The 11,749-nt window shown below is 46.3% G+C and overlaps 1 protein-coding gene across 3 annotated transcripts in view; it reads left to right on the forward strand.

Moving 5' to 3' along the window:
• The first annotated feature begins 124 nt into the window (after positions 1-124).
• LOC117768139 (dynamin-1-like) overlaps positions 125-11,749 on the forward strand; it is an 18,985-nt gene continuing 7,360 nt past the window's right edge. For all 3 annotated transcript variants that reach the window (XM_034596262.1, XM_034596260.1, XM_034596261.1), the window contains exons 1-11: positions 125-322; positions 879-952; positions 1,029-1,178; positions 1,285-1,488; positions 1,658-1,756; positions 2,583-2,743; positions 3,312-3,454; positions 9,849-9,984; positions 10,180-10,247; positions 10,334-10,472; positions 10,711-10,797. In XM_034596262.1, the coding sequence (XP_034452153.1) occupies positions 162-322; positions 879-952; positions 1,029-1,178; positions 1,285-1,488; positions 1,658-1,756; positions 2,583-2,743; positions 3,312-3,454; positions 9,849-9,984; positions 10,180-10,247; positions 10,334-10,472; positions 10,711-10,797 (1,422 nt within the window). In that variant the 5' untranslated portion in view covers positions 125-161. The remainder of the gene's footprint in view (positions 323-878; positions 953-1,028; positions 1,179-1,284; positions 1,489-1,657; positions 1,757-2,582; positions 2,744-3,311; positions 3,455-9,848; positions 9,985-10,179; positions 10,248-10,333; positions 10,473-10,710; positions 10,798-11,749) is intronic.

Consider the following 11,749-nt stretch of genomic DNA (forward strand, 5'->3'; position numbering starts at 1 on the left):
CTCTCTGTCTCTCTCTCTCTCTCTCTCTCTGTCTCTGTCTCTCTCTCTCTCTCTCTGTCTCTGTCTCTCTCTCTCTCTCTCTCTCTCTCTCTCTCTCTCTCTCTCTCTCTGTGTCTCCCTCTCCTGCCTGTCTCCCCTCCACCACCTGTCTGTCTGCAGTGATGGGGAACCGGGGGATGGAGGAGCTCATTCCTCTGGTCAACAGACTCCAGGATTCCTTCTCGTCCATCGGTCAGAACGCGACTCTCGATCTTCCGCAGATCGGAGTCGTTGGAGGACAAAGTGCAGGAAAGAGCTCAGTGCTGGAGAACTTTGTGGGCAAGTGAGTGCACCTGTCTGTCTAACTGTCTGTCTCTCTGTCTGTCTAACTGTCTGTCTGTCTGTTTCTAACTGTCTGTCTGTCTAACTGTCTGTCTGTCTGTCTCTCTCTCTAACTGTCTGTCTGTCTGTCTGTCTAACTGTCTGTCTGTCTGTCTGTCTGTCTGTCTGTCTCTCTGTCTAACTGTCTGTCTGTCTGTCTGTCTCTCTCTCTAACTGTCTGTCTGTCTGTCTGTCTGTCTGTCTCTCTCTCTAACTGTCTGTCTGTCTGTCTGTCTGTCTGTCTGTCTGTCTGTCTGTCTGTCTCTCTCTCTAACTGTCTGTCTGTCTGTCTGTCTGTCTGTCTGTCTCTCTGTCTGTCTGTCTGTCTTCATCCTGAACTGACTGTGATGAGGCAGCATCTCCACATCAGAGAACAACACAAAACCCAAACTAATGAACCTTTAGCTTCCTTCTGTGTTTCCTGATCCACGTTCATCCAGTGAGATGTTCTCCTGAGTCCAGCAATTGTCCGTCTCTACGAACTCAAACTAAACTGAACTCTCCTCCTCCCCCCTCAGAGACTTCCTCCCTCGTGGTTCCGGTATTGTGACACGGCGCCCCCTGGTGCTGCAGCTCATCAACTGTCCGACAGGTGAGACACGCAGCAGATAGACTGATCTCAGATGTCAGCTTGTGATGTGATGACATGCGGTTGTTGTTTGACTCAGAGTTTGCTGAGTTCCTGCACTGCAAAGGAAAGAAGTTCACGGACTTTGATGAAGTTCGTCAAGAGATCGAAGCTGAAACTGATCGAGTGACAGGACACAACAGAGGAATCAGTCCAGTCCCCATCAACCTGAGAGTCTACTCCCCCAACGGTGACGCACTGAGACACCACCACTCAGAATCTGACACAAACCCGTAAACCAATAAGTCGTCTGTGTTGAGCCTTCCTCTGACACGTTGTCTTCTTCCTGTTCTCAGTGTTGAACCTGACTCTGGTGGATCTTCCCGGGATGACGAAGGTCCCGGTCGGGGACCAGCCGGCTGACATCGAGCACCAGATCAGAGAAATGCTCATGCAGTTTGTCACCAAAGACAACTGCCTCCTATTGGCTGTTTCTCCCGCCAACTCTGATCTCGCCAACTCCGATGCGCTGAAGATCGCCAAGGAAGTCGACCCGCAAGGTCAGAGTTCACCAAAACCACCATCCACTTTCTACATCCTCTACACAGGGGCCCCAGATATCCTTTGGCCCCTGGGTGTTGCTGCTCTGTAGGAGGTGGAGGTCTTGTTGTCGTATAAAATGTTTGTACTTGTGTTGAAATGGATGAATTTTGAAGTGTGTGTGTTCAGGTCTCAGGACCATCGGTGTCATCACCAAACTGGATCTGATGGATGAAGGAACCGATGCCAGAGATATTCTGGAGAACAAACTGCTGCCGCTCCGTAGAGGTACAAACACATTACATCACAAAGAGTCCTGCTTTCTGATTGGTTCTCTGGTACCTGTTCAAATCTGCAATAACCCTGCGTGTCAGTGAAAGTGTTTATAATTAGACCTGCTGAGGATAGTAAAAACTTTATTGACGTAGTAATGAGCCACAGCTGCAGGCAGCAAATCTCCAGATGCTGCCGATGAATGAAGTCAGAAAATGATGATATGGAATATTTTCCTAATAAATTCACTTGTCCAACCAATAAGATTAGAGACAGGATCTGTAGCTTATTTAGATCAACCAATCATTGATCACCATATGGTGTAAGTGACATCATTACTGTATAAAGAAGTTAGCATTGACTGATCGGGGGAATAACTCAACACTTTTATTTTTGTTGCACTGTTCATAACAATCGTGCTTTACATAAAAAGAAAATGACAAAGAATAACAACAAAAATAAATTCAAAGAATTAATCAGGTGAAAAGGTTTCGGTTAAACTTCCTTCAGAATAAATAGCTGTTGATGGGATTGAGGATAAGGAAAATGGTCTCATCAGAGTTTCCTGGTCCAACCACTAGAGGGAGACTGATCCAGAACTACACAGAAAAAACATTAAACATTAACAAAGAAACAACACAGTCGAGTCCACACGCTGTTGCCACGGTAACGATGAAATAATTGATTGATAATGTAGAGCGAGAGTCCGACAGGACCCAGGACGGAGCCCTGAGGACCTCCACAGGCCAAAGGAGCTCAGACACTATGTGGATACAAGAAACAGAAAGAAAACCATTTAGGTTCCCGTAACCATAGCAACTGATAACTCTGACTGTGTCAGGTTACGTTGGGGTTGTGAATCGCAGTCAGAAGGACATCGATGGGAAGAAAGACATCGTTGCAGCTCTGCAGGCTGAGAGGAAGTTCTTCCTGTCTCACCCGTCCTATCGACACCTGGCTGACCGCATGGGCACCGCCTACCTTCAGAAAATCCTCAACCAGGTAACACAGGAACTCACAATTCATCGTCATTAGTAGTCTTCTCACTGTCTGTCCCTCTACAGACTTCCTACACGTCCTCTGAGGAACTAAATGCTCTCAGAATGTCCACTGTAGGTCTTCTTAAGATCCAAATGTCCTCTAAAGATGTCCAACAGGTCCTCTATCAAATTCACATTTTATTTGTCTCATAATCACAAATCCCAGTTTGTCTCATAGATATTAACAAGGATCAACTTCCTCTGTTCTTTACTCAACAAGAGTCAAATAGAAACTTAGTGATCAGTGAATAAAGCTCAGTCCCATGTGAGGATCCTCTCCCAGGACACAAGTCCAACAGATGCTGATGGAACTGAACACATCAACACATCAACAGGATTCACTACCTGAGAAGAACCAGTTTGTAACTTCATGTTTAAAGTGTTTATACATAAGAAAAAATGTCCGACAGCCCTGACCTCTAAACTTCTGACCCTGTATCTGGGTCAGAACCACATGTCACAGTCCTTTTCTTCGGGGAAAAAGTTAAATTTCCTCTTTAATCACAATAAACATTGTCCGTTACCCATAGCAACTGACCAACCACATCAGGGACACGTTGCCAGGGTTACGCAGCAAACTGCAGAGTCAGCTGCTGTCCATCGAGAAGGAGGTGGACGAGTACAAGAACTTCAGACCCGATGACCCGAGCCGCAAGACCAAAGCCCTGCTGCAGTCAGTACAAGTACACAGTAATACAAACACAAGTACACTGTAATACACACAACAAGTACACTGTAATACACGCTAACACACACTTATAATAATAAATGAATAAATAATACAGATAACAACAAATTATAGACATCACATGATAAAAGCTTTTTAATAAAGTCAAATCTCTTCTGGCAGATTGTTGCCTCACTGCAAAGGTTCTGGTTTCAGACTCTTCACAGAGGATCTCCGACTGAGTCCTGGCTCATGGGAAGATGAAAGGTCTCAGATAAAGGGAGGGGCCATGTCTGGCTTTAAATGTGATCAAAAGAGTTTTAGTATCAGTCCTCAAACAAACAGAGGTGGTCGAGTTATATATTTGGATTGTGCAGCCGAGCAGCAGCTTCCTGGACTGACTGTTTCTCAGTGAGACCTGAGACTCTACAGCAGGGGTATTCAACTAGAATGTAAAGAGGTCCAGTTAGAGAAAAGTTCTTGAAGCAAAGGTCCGGAAGATCATAACGTCTAACTATTTAGTGTGATATATATTTAAGTAGCCTTGTAGTTGTATCAACATCTGCATGTACTAAATACCTGACTGTCAAATCAAATGAATTCAGTACGATTCAAAAACTTTTTGTCAATATTTATTGTCACGTAACAAAGAACTGAACATATATGTATGATTGCAGATATGTATAATGTTCTCTCATTAACTAAATAAAAGTAGGGCTGCATTTCAAAATAAGAGAAAATAAATAAAATGTGAAAATTGTGCATGTTCAAATAAAGGGCTTAACTTCAGAAAAATAAAATAAAGGGAGCAAAAGCTTGAATTTCCCTTTTTCTGTTTCACATCTTGACTCAAAAGTCTCAAACCAATTTTACAGATAATAAATCTCAACACATCTTAACAATTGAACAGTTTTAGAATCACTTTCTTCCTCTGTTTCTCTCCCTTTCTCCGTCTCACTCCTGTTTCTCTCCCTTTCTCCGTCTCACTCCTGTTTCTCTCCCTTTCTCCGTCTCACTCCTGTTTCTCTCCCTTTCTCCGTCTCACTCCTCTGTTTCTCTTCCTTTCTCCGTCTCACTCCTGTTTCTCTTCCTTTCTCCGTCTCACTCATCTGTTTCTCTCCCTTTCTCTGTCTCACTCCTCTGTTTCTCTCCCTTTCTCCGTCTCACTCCTGTTTCTCTCCCTTTCTCTGTCTCACTCCTGTTTCTCTCCCTTTCTCCGTCTCACTCCTGTTTCTCTCCCTTTCTCCGTCTCACTCCTGTTTCTCTCCCTTTCTCCGTCTCACTCCTCTGTTTCTCTTCCTTTCTCCGTCTCACTCCTGTTTCTCTTCCTTTCTCCATCTCACTCCTCTGTTTCTCTCCCTTTCTCCGTCTCACTCCTGTTTCTCTCCCTTTCTCTGTCTCACTCCTGTTTCTCTCCCTTTCTCCGTCTCACTCCTCTGTTTCTCTCCCTTTCTCCGTCTCACTCCTGTTTCTCTCCCTTTCTCTGTCTCACTCCTGTTTCTCTCCCTTTCTCTGTCTCACTCCTGTTTCTCTCCCTTTCTCCGTCTCACTCCTGTTTCTCTCCCTTTCTCCGTCTCACTCCTGTTTCTCTCCCTTTCTCTGTCTCACTCCTGTTTCTCTCCCTTTCTCTGTCTCACTCCTGTTTCTCTCCCTTTCTCCGTCTCACTCCTGTTTCTCTTCCTTTCTCCGTCTCACTCATCTGTTTCTCTCCCTTTCTCCATCTCACTCCTGTTTCTCTTCCTTTCTCCGTCTCACTCCTGTTTCTCTCCCTTTCTCCATCTCACTCCTGTTTCTCTTCCTTTCTCCGTCTCACTCCTGTTTCTCTCCCTTTCTCCATCTCACTCCTGTTTCTCTCCCTTTCTCCGTCTCACTCCTGTTTCTCTCCCTTTCTCCGTCTCACTCCTGTTTCTCTCCCTTTCTCCATCTCACTCCTGTTTCTCTCCCTTTCTCCGTCTCACTCCTGTTTCTCTCCCTTTCTCCGTCTCACTCCTGTTTCTCTCCCTTTCTCCATCTCACTCCTGTTTCTCTCCCTTTCTCCGTCTCACTCCTGTATCTCTCCCTTTCTCCGTCTCACTCCTGTTTCTCTCCCTTTCTCCGTCTCACTCCTGTTTCTCTCCCTTTCTCCATCTCACTCCTCTGTTTCTCTCCCTTTCTCCGTCTCACTCCTGTTTCTCTCCCTTTCTCCGTCTCACTCCTGTATCTCTCCCTTTCTCCGTCTCACTCCTGTTTCTCTCCCTTTCTCCGTCTCACTCCTGTTTCTCTCCCTTTCTCCGTCTCACTCCTCTGTTTCTCTCCCTTTCTCCGTCTCACTCCTGTTTCTCTCCCTTTCTCCCTCTCACTCCTGTTTCTCTCCCTTTCTCCGTCTCACTCCTGTTTCTCTCCCTTTCTCCGTCTCACTCCTGTTTCTCTCCCTTTCTCCCTCTCACTCCTGTTTCTCTCCCTTTCTCCGTCTCACTCCTGTTTCTCTCCCTTTCTCCGTCTCACTCCTGTTTCTCTCCCTTTCTCCGTCTCACTCCTGTTTCTCTCCCTTTCTCCATCTCACTCCTGTTTCTCTCCCTTTCTCCCTCTCACTCCTCTGTTTCTCTCCCTTTCTCCGTCTCACTCCTCTGTTTCTCTCCCTTTCTCCGTCTCACTCCTGTTTCTCTCCCTTTCTCCGTCTCACTCCTGTTTCTCTCCCTTTCTCCGTCTCACTCCTCTGTTTCTCTCCCTTTCTCCGTCTCACTCCTGTTTCTCTCCCTTTCTCCATCTCACTCCTGTTTCTCTCCCTTTCTCCGTCTCACTCCTGTTTCTCTCCCTTTCTCCCTCTCACTCCTCTGTTTCTCTCCCTTTCTCCGTCTCACTCCTCTGTTTCTCTCCCTTTCTCCGTCTCACTCCTGTTTCTCTCCCTTTCTCCGTCTCACTCCTGTTTCTCTCCCTTTCTCCGTCTCACTCCTGTTTCTCAACTTTCTCCGTCTCACTCCTGTTTCTCTCCCTTTCTCCATCTCACTCCTGTTTCTCTCCCTTTCTCCGTCTCACTCCTGTTTCTCTCCCTTTCTCCGTCTCACTCCTGTTTCTCTCCCTTTCTCCATCTCACTCCTGTTTCTCTCCCTTTCTCTGTCTCACTCCTCTGTTTCTCTCCCTTTCTCCGTCTCACTCCTGTTTCTCTCCCTTTCTCCATCTCACTCCTGTTTCTCTCCCTTTCTCTGTCTCACTCCTCTGTTTCTCTCCCTTTCTCCGTCTCACTCCTGTTTCTCTCCCTTTCTCCGTCTCACTCCTCTGTTTCTCTCCCTTTCTCCATCTCACTCCTGTTTCTCTCCCTTTCTCCATCTCACTCCTGTTTCTCTCCCTTTCTCCATCTCACTCCTGTTTCTCTCCCTTTCTCCGTCTCACTCCTGTTTCTCTCCCTTTCTCCGTCTCACTCCTGTTTCTCAACTTTCTCCGTCTCACTCCTGTTTTCTCTACCTGTATCTCTATCTGTCTTTTTCTTTCTCCGTCTCACTCCTGTTTCTCAACTTTCTCCCTCTCACTCCTGTTTCTCTCCCTTTCTCCGTCTCACTCCTGTTTCTCTCCCTTTCTCCGTCTCACTCCTGTTTCTCTCCCTTTCTCCCTCTCACTCCTGTTTCTCTCCCTTTCTCCGTCTCACTCCTGTTTCTCTCCCTTTCTCCGTCTCACTCCTGTTTCTCTCCCTTTCTCCCTCTCACTCCTGTTTCTCTCCCTTTTTCCGTCTCACTCCTGTTTCTCTCCCTTTCTCCATCTCACTCCTGTTTCTCTCCCTTTTTCCGTCTCACTCCTGTTTCTCCACTTTCTCCGTCTCACTCCTGTTTCTCTCCCTTTCTCCGTCTCACTCCTGTTTCTCTCCCTTTCTCCATCTCACTCCTCTGTTTCTCTCCCTTTCTCCGTCTCACTCCTGTTTCTCTCCCTTTCTCCGTCTCACTCCTGTTTCTCAACTTTCTCCGTCTCACTCCTGTTTTCTCTACCTGTATCTCTATCTGTCTTTTTCTTTCTCCGTCTCACTCCTGTTTCTCAACTTTCTCCCTCTCACTCCTGTTTCTCTCCCTTTCTCCGTCTCACTCCTGTTTCTCTCCCTTTCTCCGTCTCACTCCTGTTTCTCTCCCTTTCTCCATCTCACTCCTGTTTCTCTCCCTTTCTCCGTCTCACTCCTGTTTCTCTCCCTTTCTCCGTCTCACTCCTGTTTCTCTCCCTTTCTCCATCTCACTCCTCTGTTTCTCTCCCTTTCTCCGTCTCACTCCTGTTTCTCTCCCTTTCTCCGTCTCACTCCTCTGTTTCTCTCCCTTTCTCCGTCTCACTCCTCTGTTTCTCTCCCTTTCTCCGTCTCACTCCTGTTTCTCTCCCTTTCTCCGTCTCACTCCTGTTTCTCTCCCTTTCTCCGTCTCACTCCTGTTTCTCTCCCTTTCTCCGTCTCACTCCTGTTTCTCTCCCTTTCTCTGTCTCACTCCTGTTTCTCTCCCTTTCTCTGTCTCACTCCTGTTTCTCTCCCTTTCTCCGTCTCACTCCTGTTTCTCTTCCTTTCTCCGTCTCACTCATCTGTTTCTCTCCCTTTCTCCATCTCACTCCTGTTTCTCTCCCTTTCTCCGTCTCACTCCTGTTTCTCTCCCTTTCTCCGTCTCACTCCTGTTTCTCTCCCTTTCTCCATCTCACTCCTGTTTCTCTCCCTTTCTCCATCTCACTCCTGTTTCTCTCCCTTTCTCCGTCTCACTCCTGTTTCTCTCCCTTTCTCCGTCTCACTCCTCTGTTTCTCTCCCTTTCTCCGTCTCACTCCTGTTTCTCTCCCTTTCTCCGTCTCACTCCTGTATCTCTCCCTTTCTCCGTCTCACTCCTGTTTCTCTCCCTTTCTCCGTCTCACTCCTGTTTCTCTCCCTTTCTCCGTCTCACTCCTCTGTTTCTCTCACTTTCTCCGTCTCACTCCTGTATCTCTCCCTTTCTCCGTCTCACTCCTGTTTCTCTCCCTTTCTCCGTCTCACTCCTCTGTTTCTCTCCCTTTCTCCGTCTCACTCCTGTTTCTCTCCCTTTCTCCGTCTCACTCCTGTTTCTCTCCCTTTCTCCGTCTCACTCCTGTATCTCTCCCTTTCTCCGTCTCACTCCTGTTTCTCTCCCTTTCTCTGTCTCACTCCTGTTTCTCTCCCTTTCTCCATCTCACTCCTGTTTCTCTCCCTTTCTCCGTCTCACTCCTGTTTCTCTCCCTTTCTCCATCTCACTCCTGTTTCTCTCCCTTTCTCCGTCTCACTCCTGTTTATCTCCCTTTCTCCGTCTCACTCCTGTTTCTCTCCCTTTCTCTGTCTCACTCCTGTTTCTCTCCCTTTCTCTGTCTCACTCCTGTTTCTCTCCCTTTCTCCATCTCACTCCTGTTTCTCTCCCTTTCTCCGTCTCACTCCTGTTTCTCTCCCTTTCTCCGTCTCACTCCTGTTTATCTCCCTTTCTCCGTCTCACTCCTGTTTCTCTCCCTTTCTCTGTCTCACTCCTCTGTATCTCTCCCTCTGTTTTCTCTCCCTGTTTCTCTATCTGTCTTTTTCTTTCTACCGTCTTCTCATGTGTAACTTGCCTCTACCTCTCATCCGTCTGCACTGTAGAGTCACTGTTTACCACCTGGAATGCACAGACCTGATTGGCTGAGTAGTATCACGTGGGATGGCTTAACTCGCATGCAATTGGTCTGTGCGTTTCCTCAGCCGCTAAACCATTACCGTAAAGACTACAAAAGCTGCGCCGGTTACAAATAGAAGCGCCCCGTCAGGTTTTAAATCATAACCTTCTGATTTGGCTGTAGGTCCGTACGGTTCGGCTTCTGGGTCCGGACCCGGACCGCCTGTTAGTGACCTCTGATCTAAAGGGACTTACTGTGTCCAGGTGAATGATTATTTCTAGGTCTGTATGTGACATAAAAGATTTAACCTTGTTTCTTAAATGATAAAAACACGATTGCACAACCTTCTTAATGTGAAGAATATTTTACATTTTTCACAGAGGTCAAGTGACGCATGTGAATGAATGATGGGCGGGGCTTCCACAATCCTGCAGTGTTTTAAAGAGAACTTTAGAGTTTTCTGACAGATCAGGTGGAAAAGTAGTTTCCTGTCTTTCACCACATTGTTATAATCATCAAGTCCTTCATGTGCTCACAGGGTTCGTGCACATGAAGTTTGCTGGTTGTCCACCTGATCTGCACTTTACGAACGTGGGTATTTTAGCAGATTTAAAATGAGATGTAATGTTTTTTGGAGGCCAGTAGGAGGGTTAGGTGTGTGTAGTATTCTGAGGTGCCACACATCCGTCTCCTGCACACTAATACACAACAAATACACACTAATACACAACAATTACACATTTATTCACATGTTAACATGTCATATGACAACTATCAACACAAACTGGTATGATGTGTGTGTGTGTGTGTCTGTGTCAGGATGGTGCAGCAGTTTGCTGTGGACTTTGAGAAGCGGATCGAAGGATCTGGAGATCAGGTCGACACCTATGAACTGTCGGGAGGAGCCAAGATCAACCGAGTGTTTCACGAACGCTTCCCATTCGAACTGGTCAAGGTAAAACACACACACACACACACACACACACACACACACACATACACACACAGACACATGTACACACACACACACACACACATCAGACATGTTGGTTTAACAAAGTATCAGTTACAATCCATTTTGTTAGTGAATGCACAGTGTCTCAGTGATGTATTTGTGTGTGTGTGTGTGTGTGTGTGTGTTTGTGTGCAGTTGGAGGGTGATGAGAAGACTCTCCGTAAAGAGATCAGCTACGCCATCAAGAACATCCATGGAATCAGGTGAGTTTAAAGTCCAGATGTGTGTACATGTGTGTGTACATGTGTGTGTACCTGTGTGTAACCTGACTCTCGTGTGCTCTGTTCAGGACGGGTCTGTTCACACCTGACATGGCGTTTGAGACGATTGTGAAGCGTCAGATCGCTCAGATCAAAGAGCCGTGTCAGAAATGTGTCGACATGGTGATTAGTGAACTGGTGAACACAGTCAGGCAGTGTACACAGAAGGTACTGCTAATGCTAATGCTACCTGAATGCTACTGTTAATGCTAATGCTACTAGGAAAGCTACTGATAATGCTAATGCAAATGCTACTGAGAATATTACTGCGGATGCTAATAGTACTGCTACTACATGACTGTCAAAATAAAAGCCTGGTTAAAAATACGCTGTTTTTATTTGTGGTTGGTTTTACGTCACAGTCCCTGTGTGGTTCAGTCTCTGACCTCTGACCTCTGTGTTTCAGTTGGCTCAGTATCCGATGCTCAGAGAGGAGATGGAGAGAATCGTCACTCAGCACATCAGAGACCGAGAGAGTCGCACTAAAGACCAGGTCAGTCACATGACACGCTCACCAGCTGCGTCTCAGTTCAGGTTCTTCCTTCAGTGGCTGCTTTCGTAAACCGATTACGTCACAGCGGCACGACTGTCCCAATTTAAAGGCTCCTCCAAATGTGTCCTTCCCGGCCTGACCACCGGAGGCTTCACCGGGTGGATCCTTCCCGGCCCGACATATCCCATGATTCATTGCTCAACTGTTACTACTCAACTGAACAGCTAACAGAACACGTGTTCAACATATTCAATCAACTGAAGAACATTTTTGTCCATAGCTTTGTTGCTAGGCGACGACTGTAACGCGGGACAAGCTGGTGACTCAATAGGACTATCGGACCGTCTCATTTCGGCTCGGCTGACACATTGTACGTGGACGTTGGAAAATGTAGCCGACACCGGCTGCGTAGATCAGATCCAGCTGCTACATTAGCCTGATTTAACATCATCATGAACAGTTAGCTGTTCTCATGTACGTTTCCACCTTGTGGCTGTATTAGGCATAACAATAACTTATGTTAGATGACCTGTATTGTGTTTTTATTGATCTGTATTTTTTCAGAAACCACACACACACATACACACATATACACCCTGTCGAGCCATATTCGTGAATAAAGTTGGAGGTCTTAAGCCATAGGGTTTCAAGATGAGCACTGAAATTCAAACGTTCTTTTTCAGCACCAAAAACAGTTGTTTCCGTTTTGTCCTTATTAAATTCTGGCATTTTTTTCAGTGATTGTACTGGTCCATTATCATCCGGTGTTATTGTTGTATAAATCAGTCTTCAAAGATGCGAGCTTGTGGGAAATGAAGATGTTGAACAGAGTTGGACCAAGATTGGAACCTTGGGGAACTCCACGTCATCACCATATGTTCAGATCTGTAACTGATTCATCTCTAGTCTGCAGATTAGAGATTAAATCCAGAGAATCTGTCCCACTAACGTG

Source organism: Hippoglossus hippoglossus, chromosome 9, assembly GCF_009819705.1.
Source record: "Hippoglossus hippoglossus isolate fHipHip1 chromosome 9, fHipHip1.pri, whole genome shotgun sequence".
Taxonomy (NCBI): domain Eukaryota; kingdom Metazoa; phylum Chordata; class Actinopteri; order Pleuronectiformes; family Pleuronectidae; genus Hippoglossus; species Hippoglossus hippoglossus.